The sequence below is a fragment of the Pristis pectinata genome, chromosome 25, assembly GCF_009764475.1.
Source record: "Pristis pectinata isolate sPriPec2 chromosome 25, sPriPec2.1.pri, whole genome shotgun sequence".
Classification (NCBI taxonomy): Eukaryota; Metazoa; Chordata; class Chondrichthyes; order Rhinopristiformes; family Pristidae; genus Pristis; species Pristis pectinata.
Window position 1 is genome coordinate 30,884,162 of NC_067429.1, and position 18,670 is coordinate 30,902,831.

The 18,670-nt window shown below is 42.6% G+C and overlaps 1 protein-coding gene across 3 annotated transcripts in view; it reads left to right on the forward strand.

Annotated features, from left to right (window-relative positions):
• Positions 1-18,670, forward strand: part of map3k3 (mitogen-activated protein kinase kinase kinase 3) — a 171,167-nt gene that overhangs the window by 97,602 nt on the left and 54,895 nt on the right. For all 3 annotated transcript variants that reach the window (XR_007958214.1, XM_052038913.1, XM_052038914.1), the window contains exons 10-12: positions 290-357; positions 1,882-1,974; positions 4,015-4,206. Coding sequence is in view for 2 of the 3 variants with exons in the window: in XM_052038913.1 (XP_051894873.1) it covers positions 290-357; positions 1,882-1,974; positions 4,015-4,206 (353 nt within the window). In the remaining variant the exon portion in view is untranslated. The remainder of the gene's footprint in view (positions 1-289; positions 358-1,881; positions 1,975-4,014; positions 4,207-18,670) is intronic.

An 18,670-nucleotide genomic window follows, 5' to 3' on the forward strand; every position in this document is an offset into this window, starting at 1 on the left:
AAAAGACAAGTCATGGTCTAACAGTGATTCTTGCCCACTTCTGAAACTTGGACTGGAGAGTGGGCATTTGAAAGATGCCACCAACACAGTCTCTGCAAAGTCTACTAATCCACTGGAAAGATAGGTGAACCTATTCCTAAGTCAATGGCCCCAGCATTGACCTCTTATTGCACTCAGTCTGTCCATTGGAGCCAACTGTGTCACTGGTATGCCTGGCACCAGGCTTCTGAAACAGACACAGCCGCTGTGTTATTGACATTGTTATTTTCATTTTCATTTTAATTTACAGTCCATCATATCGGAAGTCTCGTATGTCCAGAGCGCAGAGCTACCCTGACAACAGACAGCTCTACCTGGGTAGGTTTGGGGATTATATCATGAGCTTGCAGTTCAAACACCTATCATTGCTGCTTCAAAGTGTTACAACTGTAGATTGAGTAGAACAGACTGAAGAGTTCACTGAATGTTAGCGTAATGGACTATTGCAATATCCTTGTTATTTTTGAGAACTTGATTTACGTTCACTCCAATAAAGTTGCAAAGGTGACTACTATGAGTATTGGAAGTCACATTGCTGTGGGAGGGGGAGGGTTGCAGTATTTTCGAAGGTGTGGTTAAGGCACTTCAGCACAGTGGAGAAAGCTTCACCCTCCTATGTTGTAGCATTGTGGGAGTACTTCCATGAAAAGTTTAAAGGGAGATTTCTCCAGCATCTGACCAGTGTTTTCTATCTTATGATCACTAGGTCCTGGCACTATCTTGGGATCGTATTTCATTTCCCAGCACTTGAACATGGCAGGTCACACTCTGTGCATAATCACTAGCATTGGATTAACAAGCCAGCATTCATTTAAAGAGCCCTTTGATATCTCCATGATCTCAAAAATTCAATGAATGGGTAGCAAACACTGCTTCAGTTATTTGTACACATTCCACCCACCTAACATAAGCAGTGTAAGGCCCACACCACACTGACTTCTGAGACACTCTTCGAGCAGGTTAGTTACAGACTTGACAGCCACAGTATGGATCTTGTTCTGTAAAGGAACCGGGCACTGAGTTTCCTGGCTGACAACCCAAAGCACAGATTTATTGATGGGATTTAAATAAGGTGATATCTTGGATAGAAACAAACACCACAGAAATAGACACCCTGGCCCACTGAATCCACACCGAACATCAAGCACCTATTTGCACTAACTGATTTTATTCTCTCCACATTTCCACCAATGACCACCAGATTCTGCCACTACATCTACGTACCAGGGGCAACTTACAGCAGCCAACCGACCTGTATCTTTGGGATGTGGGAGGAAAACCGGAGCACCCAGGGGAAACCCACATGGTCACAGAGAACCTGCAAATTCCACACACACAGCATGGGAGGTCATTATTAAACCCAGGTTACTGGAGCTGAGAGACAGCAGGTTGACCAGCTGCACCACTGTGCTACGATCTGTTGAGATGTGATGTATTCATCAGAAAGACACATGGTAATGCTGCAGTACCTGGGTGGAGGGTGAAGGTGGGGGCGTGGGTGGTGAGATGTGGTGGTGCAGGGAGGTGGTTGTTGAGCTTGTACTTTTAAGATTGAATTATGTGGAGGCCATTCCAACAGCCTGTACAGACTATCCCTTCAGATACTGGAGAGCAGCATGCAAAGAACCACACTGCAGTGAGTGCCATAAGGGATGACTTGGGAGAAAATGGGGCAAACAAGAGACTAGGACAGCACCACACTAAAACTGTCACTGGGTTTCAGTGTGTCTCCAGCACACTGCATACAGAATTGTATATAACGGTTTTGATTAGAATTGGTCACTAAGAAGTTTATTTGCAGCCATAAATTGTTGCTGCCTTTATATTCCTTCCTCTCATCAGATCGCGAAAATCATGTCCCCGATAAGGCTGGAAAAGGAGGGACCTATCCCCGACATTTCCACATACCACTACACCAGAAGGATTATGGTGATGGTAAGTATGAAGAAGTGGACACACTGTATTGCTAAAACATTGTGTGTGGAACAATTTCACAAAGACGAGTGCCTTTATATATGAGCTGCAGGAGTAAGATTAAATATGTGTTTAACTACAGTGGGTTCTGTACTTTCAAAATTTAATCTAAAGATCAAAATAAACTTCCTCTCCACCCTTTAAATCCTTGGTTTCCAATCTTCATCTTGCATTATGGTGTAACTTTATTGTAGGATAAATAATTGGGCTGCATTGCTGTTCCTCCATCTGAGCTGTTTCAACTGGCTCAGGACAGCATCAGCAGATCTGCCTGATGGTGGCTAGCTTACAATCATGTTCCATTGCATTATACCACGGGCAAAATACTGCTGATACTAGAAATCTACAACAAAAACAGAAAATGCCCCACACTCTGAAGTTGAGCAGCATAAAGCAGTTATCATTTTATTCATTCTGTTCATTCCTGACAAAAAGGGTATAAACTGGACTGAACATTTGCCTATAAATGTTCAAATAAAATGATGGAATCCCAGGCTCTGAAAATGTTTGATTTTGTATCGATGTGCCTTTTGCAGCTACAACAACTGAACTTTAAAACCTCTAAAGCTCAGTATCTGGATACCTGAATCCAAAAAAAGAGGTGGCGAATTTGACATAGCACTTGCAGTTATCCCTATAACTCTCCCCTTCCCACTTGGATCTTCTGTTAGCTGCATTAGGACTTCCAGCTCCCTGGAGAATAGCTGAAGTTTCCCAGAATGCTGACTGGATGGAGGGAGGCACCGAGTAACAGGTGTCACCGGATGCACCTGATTTTCAGTGCTTACCTTTGCTGGAATCCCAAATGAGTAAAAGTAAGCTTACAACCTTTTGGGTTTCCACTTGCATTTTCCCCACTTGTTGAACTGGAGGTGGTGCCAACCACATACTATGTCTCCAGCCAGAGGAAGACTGTGTCCCTCAAAACTGTTGTCACGTTTCTCCTAATAGCTGGTCTGGGCCTCTTTGGGATGGTTCAAGTGCAGGTCATGTGGAGAATGCAAAGAAAGGTTGTGTCCTGAAACATTAACTTTGTTTCTCTCTCAGCAGATGCTGCCTGACCTGTTGAGTATTTTTCCCCATGTTCTGCTTTTATACTGGATATAGTAGTTAACTCTGCCTCTCTTCACTGCTGCTTTATGCTAGAATGTATTTCCATATGGGCATTATGTCCTTCTTTCAACCATTTATGCTCAGCTTGAACAGAAGCAGTTCCCACCCATGCACCTTGTTTTCAGGACAGAGTCACGGATGCTGGCGTACCTTCACTCATGCAAAACCACTTTTCACAGCTGCACTGCCCTTTCCCAAAATCAACTAACACAGGACTCACCAGATGACTGAGCCTAGGCTACTTCTGTTCGTTCTTGCATGGGACTATAATAGTTTTATAATTTGTCCAATAATCTTGTGTTTAAAATGACAATTTCTTGTATTTTGAGTTGCTACTCAATTTCAGCATTGTACCACAAGATTAAATCACTTTCCCCAGCAAAGAGTTAGTGGATAGTGATCATAAATAAGAACTTTCAATAATTCATTCCAGAGTGGTGAGGCCTATTGCGGCACAGTAACAGAGAATTAGTCATCAGGATCTGAGTCATAATTCAGGAAGATCCCAGCCTTGATTATGGGCTTCCACTGAGTTAATGGATTTCAGCCGACACAGGAGTTGGCTGTCACGCCTCCTCCCAATTACTGTTGGTAACTTGGTGAAAAATCAGCATTTGAGAAAATTTGGGTGAGGGTAGGATCAGGCCTGACTGCGAATGAGATGAATAATCTGCCAGTGTTGTCATTCAGCCACTAAATGTGATGTTCCAGAATGCATGTGGAACTACATGGAATCGTGTGCCATTGTGGAGAGTAAGATATTTAACACCTACATGAATGCTTCATGCTTTAACAGTTGAAATCTAGTGTGATTTTTGCTAGCTTTTACAGATGGACACATTTTATGCATCATGGACTGTGTTGACAAGTGTTCATTTTATCCTTCAGGGCGGAGAACGTTCCCGAGAATTCGCCGACAACAGGGGAACTTGTTTACTCTCGTCCCATCCAGTCGGTCGCTAAGTACAAATGGAGAGAACATGGGTTTAGCAGCTCAGTACATGGACAGCCGAGGGAGAATCCGCAGCGGGGACAGTGAAAGCACACTCTCGGTGCAAGAGAGGAATGTTTCCACTAAATGTAGGCTACTCTTTATTTTGCTTTGAAAGCTTTGTAAATATATTGCGAGCACAGAGTGCGTTCAAGTCTGTTTTACTTTCCATTGGTCTTTGAGTGCCCTTATATGGACATGGACACAACTCTAGGGGGTTTATCAAGGGTAGGTTTAGGTTACATGAGCACTTGTTTCCATAAGGGGTGAGCTACAGCAGGGGATGGACTAGAATCAGTTTTACAGTTAGAAGAGGTCTTTTACAGAATTCAGACAATGCTATAAGGTCAGTATTTATTGCCCTTTGTGTTTGTGCAGTCATGAAAGATCAGTCCACTTCATCCTATTTCCCTGCCTGTTTCCCCACATCCTTACAAATTTCTCCTGCTTGTAACATTTTTCCACTGTTGATTTAAGAGCGATAAAGCATATAATTTCACCACAGTTTCTGGCATGGTGTACTGTGCCCCAACAATTCCTGTCGCAAAATTCTTTTAATTCTTTTATTCACAATCTAAAGGCCCCTGGTACCAACCAGGGGTGTGAATTTTCCTGTACTCTTTACAGACCTTCATAATTTTGCTTTCTGGTCTCCTCTTAATTTTCCTTTTTCTAATTGAGAGAGTTTCTGTAATCTCTCCACATGACTGAAGCTTCTTGTTTATCTTTGTTATCATCACTGTACAGGTTCAGCACTTTTCCTAAAGTAGGGAGTCCAAAATGGACAGTGTCCTGATTGCAGTCTCATTACTGGTTGGTGTCAGTATTGCTTACTTTTGCATTCTGTAACCCAGTTTATTAAATTAGATCCCAAATTGTTTTTGCATGTCTGAATCTAAGAATCTGCTTCCTTGGAAATTTTGCTGTTTAGTGTATATTTCCTCGTTTGTCTACCCAAAGTGTATCAGCTTGTTGTGATCCCTGTTAAATTTAAGTTGGAGTCCCTGTTTAATCTATCAATCGGTCTTTTCTCCATTGTTTACAGTCCTTTTCACAGTTTGTCCAACTCTCAAGCCCAAGACATAAATTTTAGTGTTTGTGAAGAGAAATAGTATGACCGCTGATTCCCAAGGAAGGCCAGTCTGAGAACCATGTATTATCCAATGCTTTTGACTTTCCTTTAGTTATCTTACCTACTTTACATATTATCTACCTTCATTTTATCAAACCTACCCTCTCCTCCCCAATAGCTGTATCTTTTAAAAATCTAAATTTAAAGTATGTACTCTCCCTAGAGATATCTTTTACGTTTGTCAGCTGTCACTTTGCAAATAAAAAGTTTTGAGCATGTAACTACAGAAGGGTAGGGGGAGCCAGTGGAGTAATACATCTGGATTTTCAAGACGTCTGTTAGAGCATTAGATTAGTTGTGGTATAAAATAAGAGTTCACAGGACAGGGATAACACATCAGCATCAGAAAAGAGAGTGGGAATTGCAGGTCATTCTCAAGTTGGGAAGCTATTCATAATTTAAATCAATAGCTGAGGTGAAATTTAACCAAGATTACAGATAATATGCAGGAATTTAGGAAGCAGAAGCAGGAGGAAGCCATTGATTTCTTTGTAGTCCAAAACACACACTATCTTGGCCTCAAGTGTGCATAATGAGCCTGATCTGTTGCTCAGCAACTTTTTTCCTTGCAGTTTTGAGCACAACGTGCATTCTCCAACATACCCCTGCTAAAGTCCCAATGGAGTTCAGTGGTCCATTGTACTAGCAAAACTTGTGTCACGCTAGTGTTGTAATTTTCAATTTTTTTTCCTTTTTCACTCCAGTCTAAATTGAGACCAACACTGATTTTGTTCCCCGTGTTCACTGTTCAAGTGAAATGTGCTGTAGCATTAGTGAATTTCTGCCCTGTTCCAATGAGCTTGTACGTGACTCACTTCTGAAACCTGATTAAATTATTGATATTTACTCCAGGGAAAAACTGGTGTGAACAGGATGGAGGTTGTGAGGCCATGTGTTCCTAACAGTGTACATTCAAAGTATATCCTGGAAGGTAGATGTAATTGAATACGAGGTGTAGTATTTGCATGCATCTTTCAACTCAAGTTACCAGTTACTCACCAAGTCTGGCTGCATGTATCCAACTGGACTGGTGTTGAAAAACGATGAGGATTCATGTCATACAGATACAAGGACGTTTTAACAGGTCCAGTTCTATCTGAAGTTAAGTTGACTTATAATACACAATGGATAATCATATCTAAAGTCATCCAGCCAATGGATGGGCTACAATCTACTAAATATGGGGATATTCTTGGGCACGTCTTTGTCATATTGTAGTGCTGTAATCCTTTCTCCACTGACACTGCTACCTCAAGGCATGTCCCCACTGCACCTGTTGTGCAGTGCATCCAGACATTTTAAGGTGAAATAATGTGCAATCAGTATCCAGGAGATTCTGTGACTAATGTTTATCATGGGGTGGGAATATTACCAAGACAAGGTCACTCAGCTCGTATGACATGATGTCACTTTTGTCACCCAGAGGCTGGTAATTTAGACTATAACCCTCACAATGTAATATTTGATCTATTGGTTTGAAGGTACTTTCAGTATTTTTCTATGATGAGTGTGTATACCCCTCAGAGAGCAGTCCCTGCAATCATCAGAGAGTAACTCTTTTGTGTGGGGCTCATCCTGGATAAACATTTAAAAAAAGCAGTTTCACTGGACTTCACATCAGACTTGATGCTTAGGGAAGGCAATCCATTTACATCCTTCCTGCTGTCAATACACTGATAGATCTCAGTGATGACTGGATGGGACTGGCAGGAAGAAAATCTGTGACAAGGACAATGGGAAATAGCTGCCCTGTCCTCAATAGGAGCTCAGTAATGTGGCAAAGGACCCCATATGTCAACCAGCAGGCAGTCTAGATGTTACTGGCTAGCTTGGTGATCAGTGATCAGCCTAGCTAACTGGGACACCCTGCACTAGTGTTTAGGGAGTGGTAGAATCTGGGGGGGGGGGGGGGGGGGGGGGGGGGGTGTTGATGAAAATAAGAAATGGGATTAATGTTGGATTAATAAAAATGGGCGGTTAATGGTCGGCACAGACTTGGTGCACCAAAGGAGCTTTTTTTTTTGCTGTGTCTCTCTATAACTTGAGATAAGGAGTTGTTCTTCATCATTTCCAAGGCAAGTATACCATTCCTTGAATAAGAAGACCAAAGCTATATTCAAGGTCACCAACAGGTGGATGTAGGAGAACCAGTAAATGTCGTGTATTTGGATTTGGTAAGGTGCCACAGTGAGGTTACTTCACAACATAAAACCTCACAGCATTGGGACAGAAAGCAGTCATGGTAATTAGGTCATTTTCAGGTTGGCTTTCTGCAACTTGTGGAATACAGCAAGGATCAATGCTGGGGCCATGACTACGATTTCCTAATAATACCAAGGTAGGTGGAAGGGACGAGATCCACAAAAGGGTATGGATACGTTAAGTGACTGGGCAAAATGATATGGCAGTTGGAGCATAAAGTTGGATAATGTGAGGTTATCCACTTTGGCAGGAAGAAGACTGGTTAAATACAGAGAGAGGAGATTGCAGCTGTATGCAAGGGATCTGGGTATCCTAGCGAGCGTGTAGCTGCAGCAAATGGAACATTGACCTTTATTGCAAGGGGAATGGAGTAACTAAGGGAGTCATAGTGCATTGGTCTCCTTTAACACAATGTATTTACAGCGGAGGCAGAACGGAGGTTCACTAGGATGATTCCTGAGATGAAGCAGTGTCTTAAGAGGAACAATTTGAGTATTTGACCTTATTGGAGTTTACGAAGATGAGAAATAGTTTTACTGACATAAAAATTTCTTTGTGGATCAACGGGATAGATTTTTGAGGGAGCTTGACAAGAATCTAGGACTAGAAGGTATAGAGTAAGAAAAGGGTGATTATTTAAGGTTGAGGTGAGAAGAAATTTCTGAACATTGTGATTCTATGGAGGCTGAATCATTGGATACATTCAAGACTAAACAGATCATTTTTATACAATTGGGGAAATAGATGGTTATTGGGATTCAGCAAGAAAGTCAATTGAGGCCAAGATGAAATCAGCTGTGATCTTAAACGACAGTGGACTGGAGGGGCCATTTGGCCTACTCTTCTTTCTATGTTAGGGTGACCTTTGTTATAAGGGCTGTAAGAGTATATAAGGAAGTTTTGCTACAATTATAAAAAGTTTTGGTGAGATTGTAGAGAGTACTGTATGCAGCTTTAGACACCTTATTTAACGAAGGATAACATCCATGCCTTAGTAGGTGTAAATTCACTTCAGTAATTATTCCCTGAGTAAGATCTGCTCCTTTAGCCACAGTATTTACATGGATAGCCAGTTGAGTTCCTGATCAGTGGTGACCCCCCAGAATAATGATTTTGGTGTCTAAGTGCTGGTAATGCTATTGATCATCATGGATATGTCATTGGATTCTCTCTTGTTGGAAGTTGCTTTGTGGTGCGTATTTCACTTGCCACTTTCAGCCCATGCCTAACAATTATCTAGGTCTTGCTGCACACCAGGTATGGGCTCCATTTGCTCAGGAATTATGAATGGAGGAAGAGAAATAAGATTCCTACTCATTTTTCTTGTGTGAAATCAAGGCTGGTTGTTAACTAACAAATGCTTCATTCAGTGAGTTAAATTTATTCTGCATTATGCTTCTAGAACCTTCCTGCATGTGTTAAGATGGTTGATATTTAATTAAGTAGTTTATCCCTTTCTCCCTTTTTGAGCAGTGGTGTACATTGGCAAGCTTCTAGTCTCTGGCACGGCTGCTGTATCTAATGATGTCTGAAAGATTCTGGTCAGGGCTTCTGCTATTTCCTCAGCATTCTAGGATGCAGGCTACACCCACTTAGGGAAGGAAGGGTGAGTGAAGCCAGGACATATTTAACAAATAGCTAGATGCTATAATGATAGGCACTAGATTTGGTATTCAGGAAGGATGAGATCAGGTAAGTTGGGGAGTGTTCTTCAGTTTCACATATTTTATGAGGTTTGACCTGGGGTGGTGACTGGAGCTGGGTTTAAAGTGGGCCTCAGTGATACCTCCCTAAGAACTAGTGGGACAGATTCAAGACCATGTTATATCTGGCAACAAAAATGTCTGCCTCAGTCTTATGTTCACAATCTGCCAGTTTTTGAAAAGCTTCCGAAAATTGATATGTGAACTTCCCTATTTCACAATTTAGTGATACCTGCAGACTAGCTGAAGGTTAGTGAAAAGGCCCAAGGTAGTATCCATTTGTCTGGCAATCCAATCAGGGAAGAGAAAATCATGCTTCCTGGGGTAATGTGCAGGAGGAGGATATTTGGACTTCGCAACAAGTTATAAATATGAGGGAGTGAACAAAAACTTGGCAAATGGAATTTAATGTGAAAACGTGTGAGGTTATGCACTTTGGTAGGAGGAATCTAAAGGCAGACCATTATCTAAATAGAGAAAGATTTCAGATGAGTGAAGTATAGAGGGATTGAAGTGCTCTTGTGCATGAACAGCCCAGTGCAACAAGTGGTTAGGAAGGCAGTTCAACTGCAAGAGGGTTGGAGTTTAGAAATAGGGAAGTATTGTTAAAGTTGGACAGGGTACTGGTGAGACTACACCTGGAGTACTGCACAATTTTGGTTCCCTCATTTTAGAAAACAAAAGAGATTCAGTGGATTAACTTCTGGGAAGAAAGGATTATCCTTTCACAAGCGGCTAAAGAAATTAGATGTATATTCTTAGGAGTCTAGAGGATGTGACTAAGCACATCGATGAAGGGAGAGCAGTAGATGTAGTGTATATGGATTTCAGCAAGGCGTTTGATAAGGTACCCCATGTGAGGCTTATGGAGAAGGTGAGGAGACATGGGATCCAAGGGGACATTGCAGTGTGGATCCAGAACTGGCTGGCCCACAGAAGGCAAAGAGTGGTTGTTGAAGGGTCGTATTCTGAGTGGAGGCCGGTGACCAGTGGTGTACCTCAAGGATCTGTATTGGGACCCTTACTCTTTGTGATTTTTATAAACGACCTGGATGAGGAAGTGGAGGGGTGGGTTAGTAAGTTTGCAGATGACACGAAGGTTGGGGGTGTTGTGGATAGTATGGAGGGCTGTCAGAGGTTACAGAGGGACATAGATAAGATGCGGAGTTGGGCTGAGAAGTGGCAGATGCCGTTTAACCCAGATAAGTGTGAAGTGGTTCATTTTGGTAGGTCAAATATGTTGGCGGAATATAGTATTAATGGTAGGACTCTTGGCAGTGTGGAGGATCAGAGAGATCTTGGGGTCCGAGTCTATAGGACGCTGAAAGTGGCTGCACAGGTTGACTCTGTGGTTAAGAAGGCATATGGTGTATTGTCCTTCATCAATCAGGGAATTGAATTTAGGAGCTGTGAGGTATTGTTGCAGCTATATAGGTCCCTGGTCAGACCCCACTTGGAGTATTGTGCTCAGTTCTGGTCGCCTCACTACAGGAAAGATGTGGAAGCCATAGAGAGGGTGCAGAGGAGATTTACAAGGATGCTGCCTGGAATGCGGAGCATACCTTATGAAAGCAGGTTGAGGGAACTCGGCCTTTTCTCCTTGGAGAGACGGAGGATGAGGGGGGACCTGACTGAGGTGTATAAGATGATGAGAGGTATTGATAGGGTAGATAGTCAGAGGCTTTTCCCCAGAGCTGAAATGGTGGCCACAAGAGGACATAGGTTTAAGGTGCTGGGGAGTAGATATAGAGGAGATGTCAGGGGTAAGTTTTTTACTCAGAGAGTGGTGAATGTGTGGAATGGGCTGCCGGCAACGGTGGTGGAGGCGGATACGATAGGGTCTTTCAAGAGACTGTTAGATAGGTACATGGAGCTGAGTAAAGTAGAGGGCTTATGGGTAAGCCTAGTAATTTCTAGGGTAGGGACATGTTCAGCACAGCTTTGTGGGCCGAAGGGCCTGAATTATGCTGTAATTGTTCTACATTCTATCTATGTTCTAAGAATGGGTGATCTTATTGAAACGCACAAGTTCCTGAGGGGGTGTCGGCATGAGAGGGTAGATGTTGAGATGTCACCGTTAGTGGGAGAATCTCAAATAGGGAACATAGTTACGAGGTGCGTAGGAACTTTTTCTCGCAGAGGGTGGTGAATCTCTGCCTGCAGGCTGTGGCAATTAGATCATTGGGAATATTTAAAGAGGAAGTCGGTAAATTACTGAAAACTGAGGGAATTGAGGGTGATGGAGAACTGGCATAGAAGAGGTCAGGGGCTGATCAGCATGATCACGTTGAATGGTGGTGCAGATTTGAGGAGATGAGTGACGTACCCCTGCTCCTATTTCCTCGCTCTTCTGTCCTTTCCAGCTACTTACATCAAGTTAAATTTACTCTACATTAAAAGTCACTCATACTTGCAGTACCAATAAACCACACTTACTTGCAGTAAGTGTGGTTACTGATGAATCTGCAAATGACCCAGATTTCTGCATGAGAACAAGTAGCAAGGAGATGAATGTGTTTGGAATTCAATTATTAACAACCTTCCTGTCACCCATCAGCCATTACCCTTTGCTTGCTGCCATTGAACCAACTTTGGATCTAATTTGCCACTCTCCCTTGGGTTCCATTGGCTTTTACTTATTTGACTAGCCTGCCATTTGAGACCGAGACGAAAGAGTTGTGATCAAACTCACAACTCTCATTGACCCTCCTTGTTACTACCTCAAAAAAAAATTCAATCATTGGTCAAATATGATCGTCCCTTCACTAGTTCATGCAGACTCCTTAATTAATCTGTAGCTTTCTAAATTAAATTTTATATGGTCCCTGAATTTATTGCAATAATTAGTCCACCACTGAAGTCAAACTAACTGGCCCAATGCATAATTTATCCCTTCCTCTTTTTTATTTAAACAACAGAGCAAGGTTAGCAGTTCTGCACTTCTCTGGCAGCACTCCAGAAACCAGCAAAGTTTGAAAAGTTGTATTGAGAACCTCCACAACTTTCTCCTTTGCTGCTTCTAATAGCTTGGGATTTATCCACTTTCAATGATGCTGACTTGCATAATTCTTCCTCTCTCAGTATGTTTATCCTCTCCAAACTTCCACCCTCTTCTTCCTTAACTACAGCATCAGCATCATTCTCCCCTTTTCTGAAGACATCTGCAAAATGGTCTGATGAACCTGACCCACATCCTCTGCATAGATTAACTTTGTGGTCCCTAATAGGCCCTGCTCTTGGTTATCTTCTTGCTGTAAGTGTACTTATAAACATCTTTGGATCTTCTTTGATTCTAATTTCACACATATGCTTTCTGTGGTATTATACTGTCAGTATCTCTCATAGCTTCCCCTTTTCTTATCCTCTGTGAAGATGTGTGGCAGTATGGACTCTGACCAGAATTAATAAGGCTTTGGGGAGAACAAGTGAATGGGCAAGGACATAACAAATGGAATATAATGTGGAAAAAAGTAAGTCTGTTTTGGTAAATTAAATAAAAAGTAGTTTCTAAAATGATGGGTGTATGAAAGATACTGGTGTTCAGTCAGACCTGGGTGTCCATGCACATGAGTAACAAAGTTAACATTCAAGTACAGCAAGCAATTAGGAAGGCAAGCAGCACGTTCATCTATATTGCAAGAAGATTTGTATGCAAGAATAAGGATATCTTATCCCAATTACATAGCGCCCCGATGAGACTACATTTGGAATATTGTGTACATATCTTGTCTTCCTACCTCGGGAAGGATGTACTTGCAGTGGAGAGAAATTTCTTCACACAGAGAGCAGTGAATCTTTGGCGTTCTCTGTTCAAGGAGGCTGAGGGGGCTCAGTCACTGACCACGTCCAAGAAAGAAAGTGTTAGATTTTTACATATTAAGGGAACCAAGGGATAGGGGGTTCGTCATAGAGTTGTACAGCACAGAACCAGGCCATTCAGCCCAACTAGTCCATGTTGACCAAGTTGTCTACCTGAGCTAGTCCTATTTGCTTTTGATTAGCCATTATCCCTCTAAACCTTTATCTGTTCAAATGTCTTTTAAACATTCTAATTGTACCCTCCTTTAGTGGAAAACTCTGGCAGACCATTGCATTTATGGACAGCCCTCTGTGTGGGGGAAAAAGTTGCCCCTCGGGTCCCTTTTAAATCTTTCCCTTCTCTCCTTAAATCTATGCTGTCTAGTTTTAGTCTCCCCTACCCTTGTTAGTGTTGAGTAGTGGCAATAAGGTAAAGGGTCAGCCACAATCTTACGGAATGGCGGAGTAGGCATGAAGAGCTGAATCACCTACTCCTGTTTCTTATTTAGATGCTCAGGGATGAGGTCCTGCAGCATGAGTTAAGGGAGCCAGGTAACTGTTTAAAGAGCAGGACTTCAAAGGTTATAATCTCTGGATTGCTTCTGGTGCCATGAACTAGTGATAGATCAGATGAATATGTGGCAGGAGGATGGGCTTTAGGGTTCCTGGCTCTTGTCACCAGCAAAGATATAAAAAATCCTAGCCAGAGCCCGAGCAATCTCTTCCAGAGGCAGATGATACCACCGTAATGGGCAGTATCTCAAATAATGATAAGTCAGAGTACAGGAAGGAGATAGAAAGCTTAGTGATGTGGTGTCATGACAACAACCCTTCCCACAATATCATCAAAACAAAGGAGCTGGTCATTGACTTCAGGAGGGGTGGGGGGGTGGATGCGGTGCACACACTCCTGTTTACATCAACAGTGCTGAGGTCAAGTGGGTTGAAAGTTCCTAGGAGTGAACATCACCAATAGCCTGTCCTGGTCCAACCACATTGATGCCATGGCCAAGAAAGCTCACCAGCACCTCTACTTCCTCAGGAGGCTAAAGAAATTTGGCGTGTCCTCATTGATCCTCACCAATTATTACAGATGCATTATAGGAAGCATCCTATCAGGATGTATCACGGCTTGCTATGGAAACTGCTCTACCCATATCCGCAAGAAACTGTAGAAAGTTGTGGACACAGCTCACAGAAACCAGCCTCCCCTCCCTGGACACTCCTTGCTGCCTTGGTAAAGCATCCAGCATAATCAAAGATCCCACCCACCCTGGACATTCCCTCTTCTCTCCCCTCCCACCTCCCCCCGCCCTCCCCCCCCCCCCCCCAATCAGGCAGAAGATGCAAAAGCCTGAAAGCATGTACCATTAAGCTCAAGGACAGCTTCTATCCCGCTGTTATAAGACTATTGAACGGTTCCCTAGTACAATAAGATGGACTCTTGACCTCACAATCTACATCGTTGTGACCTTGCACCTTACTCTCTACTTTGCACTGCACTTTTTCTGTACTGTAACACTTTATTCTGCACTCTGTTATTGTTCTTACCTTGTACTACCTCAATGCACTGTTGTAATGAATTGATCTGTATGGACAGTATGCAAGAAAGGTTTTTCACTGTACCTTGGTACATGTGACAATAATAAACCAATTTACCTTTGCCTCCCACAGCAGCCTGGAACCAATCTCTTTCCCACTTCTGGAGAATGTCTTTTTCACTACCCTGTGTTGCTGCTTTCAGGAAGCACCCCAAGGTCTCTCTGTACATCAAAGCTTCTAAGGTCCCTGCCATTCAGTCTATATGTCCTACTCGAATTTGACTTCTCGAAGTGCATTACCTCACTTGTCTGGTGGATTAAATTCCATCTGCACCGCTCTGCCCAACTTTCCAGCTAATCTATGTCCTGCTGTATCCTCAGACGACCTTCTTTGCTATCCAATTTTCATGTCGTCTGCATTCTCAATAAAGTAATTTACATATATATTAGAAACAGCCAAGGTCCCAGTACCCATTCCTGTGTTACAGACTTCCAGTCAGAAAAATACCCATTTACCACTACCCTCTGTCTCCTATCACCAACCTCTATCCATTGACTTGATTTGTCCTTTACAGTTTTCTCCCCACTTGCACTGCTACTTTGTTTCCCAACCCTCTGCCAAGTTAGTTTAAACCTTCTTGAGTAGTGTGAGCAAACTTCCCTGCAAGGATATTGGTCCCCTTCCAGTTTAAGTGCAACCCGCCTTCTTGAACAGGTTCCACCTGCTCCAAAAGTAATCCCAATGATTCAAGTACCTAAAGCCCTTCCTCCTGCACCAGCCACACATTTGTCTGTCCTATCCTCCCATTTCTGCCTTCACTAGCACGTAGCACAGGGAATAATCCTGAGATTATGACCCTGGAGGTCCTGCTTTTTAAACCTGCCTAACTCTCTAAACTCATTTTGCAGGTCTTCATCCCTCTCTCTACCAATGTCCTTAGTACCAAAGTGTTCTCCTCTCTGTTCTCCCTCCCCCTTCAGAATGTTCTGTACCTGATCTGACATGACATCTTTGACCCTGGTACTAGGAAGGCAACAGACCATTTTGGAGTCTTGCTCTCAGCCTCAGAAGTGCCAGTCTGTTCTCCTCGCTATCAAATCCCCCACTACTACTGCTCACCTAGACTTTCCCTCCCTTGTCATGCATCAGATTTAACTATGATACCATGAACATGGCTGCTGCTGACTCTTTTCTCAAAGTATACCTGTTTGAGAAGGAAATGACTGCAGGGGACTTCTGCACTGCTTACCAGCACCTCCTACCCTCCCTGGAGCTTGCCCAACTCCTTTTCTTCTGTACCCCTGGCATGATCAACTCACTAAGCGTATTGTCTACCACATTTTCTGCAAAGCAGATACTGCAGTGCAAGTCCAATCACAGCTCCAACTGCTCCGTGTAAAGTGATAGGAGCAGCAGCTGGATGTATCCTGTAGGCATAGTCACCAGGAACATTGGAAATGTCTCAGATCTCCTACATCCTATAGGATGAGCATCTCACTGCACTAGCTTCAATATCCTTTATCCCTGCCCCTTCTACTGAGAGAAATAAAACACCTTACTTGGTCACTACTCACCCTCCCCACTGAAGCTAGTTGCTCACCAAAGCCCACACTTTGACCTCAACAGCAGCACTTCAACCTCACAGCCCGTAACAAACTGGCCACTTGCAAGGTGGCTGCTCCCACTATACCTGCCTCTTTTGTACTTCTAGTTTGCTGTTGATCTCGCAGGATTCATCTCCTGGCTTGATTGTAATGATAGACTGAGGGATACACCTGTCCACGAGGTTACAGATTGTGGTGAATTACAATTTTCTGCTCCTAGTGGTCCACAGGGTCTCCTAGAAACTAGGTTTTGAGCTGCCAGATCTGTTCTGAATATATGCCACTTAGCACGGGTATTGTGTCACACAATGTGGATGTCCTCAGTGTGAAGGTGGGACATGGTCTCCACTAGGATTGTGCATTGATCAGTCCAATCTGTGCTGTCATGGACAAGCATATCTGCAATGGTCAGATTGGTGAGGATGAGGTACTGTAGAGTTCTCCATGGTGTTGCATCATTTGCTACCTGTTACAGATCCAGTGTAGTGAATGTGGCCTTCAGTACTCAGCCAATTTGGTTAGTGTTGTTACTACCAAGCCACTCTTGGTGATTGAAACCCCCACCCAGAGTACATTCTGCATCCTCGCTGCATTCAGTGTTACCTTCAAGTTTTCTGCATACAGGCCGGTGGGTATATGGACCGAGCTGCCAGAGGAAGTGGTAGATGCAGGTACAATTACAAAGTTTAAAAGACATTTGGACAAGTACATTGGATAGGAAAGGTTTAGAGGGGTATGGGCCACATAGAGGGAAATGGAATTAACATAGATGGGCATCTTGGTTGGCATGGATGAATTGGGCGAAAGAGCCTGTTTCTGTGCTGTATATCTCTGTATATCTATAAATATATAAGTATTGCTAAACACTTGTTAATAATGATTAACAAACCTTTACCACCTTGAAACTACACCAAATCCACCACGGTAATCAGGTCTCCACCCCGTCACAGGCATTGCCTTTGTTCTTTTCGCCCTTTCTCTTCTCAATTTAAAACAGTTGTTTTCTCACTTTCCCAAATCTGATGAAGGGTCATGGAGCTGAAGCAAGAATTTTGTTCCTCCCTCCACAGAGGCTGCCTGACCTGCTAAGTATTTCAAGTATTGTTCTGTTTTTATTTGGATTTCTGGCAGCATTGTTCATGCCTTTAGAAAGCTGTGTTCTGCTCTGTTCGGTGCCTTGTAGAAGGGGCCAAATAAACACATTGCAAGTATAACAGGGAGCAGCTGTGAAGGAAAATGAGAGAACTTTTGATCTTACTGAGAGTATAAAGTAATCAACAGTCTGGATGAGATGAATGCAGAATGGTGCTCTAAATTGTTGGGAAGGAATATATATGACAACTTTAATAAGGAGTTGGGTATTTCTCTGCTCCAAGCATGATTCTGTTTGAAGTGGTCAGCTGGCTGGGGTTTTAAAGCAGCTTTGGTCCCATCTTGCTGTGGAGCTGCACAAGCCAGTTACTCACTTGGGCTGCTGCATTTGACCATTCCCTATTTGGTATGAACTGTTGGCTCTTTGGTTTTTTGCATTGGTTCAGATTCATCAGCCACTCCTATAAAACCCACCTTGAGATCCTTCAGACCACCATTGTTTTTACCTGGCTATTATTTCTGCAAATATAGTGAGAGTAGGACTTTAACAGAGAACTGGCTGCTATTCCAGCTTGATTTAAATGCATCGTGCTACACATGGAAGAAATTGGAACAAATTACACAATTAGAATCTGGCAAATGCACTGAATGTAGAACAATTTATTACTAGCACTCAGTGAAACATTTACATTAATTATAAACTTTTCTCTCTCAAACATTCTCTGTTAAACATGATATTTTTCCTCTGTAAACTCGCAACATAAAATTAATCTTTGAAATCATTTGCAGGGAAAGTAATTTCAAGGCTTTGCAGAAAGGTTAGGTAGACTGTGCTGAATAGATCCCTCAACACAGAGGCAGCATTAACCAGATAGGTCAAATGGTAGCAAAATGACAAAAGTGACAAGGTGTTTCTAAGCATGCTCTAATACTTATGGTGGCTCAAACTGGGTGAATTATCTAAGTTTAAATTTTCAATGAACAGAACTGAAACGAGTATCCTTCACTTAACACTAGGGGAGTTTAAACCTTTGGTAAACATAAGTACTAGGCATTTCAAGAATAAAATTGAAATTTGGAACTTCTCCAAATGGCAATTTATACTAACTTTAAATATGCAATAAATAAGCTTTTGTTAAGCAAAGGAGAGGTAGCAGGTATGTAGAGTTAGATCACAAAACAACCACGATTTCTCTGACCGGCAGAACATGCCTGAGGGACGAAATGGCCTACGTTCTCCTGTTGCTATTTTCCTACCCCATTGCCAACACCATGTGCTGCACGTCAAGTTCTGAACTGTGTCATAACAATATGGCCAGCCAGAAGTCATGTTCAGAGCCAACTTAATTCCTCAGGTGTGAGGGCTATGCATTGGGAAACCCACTCCAGTTCAGCATTACAGTCTGGATGTCTTAATTGCTACACTGTAATTGACATAATTTTTCAACGGAACATATAACTGTTTTACTTGCCTCTTTCA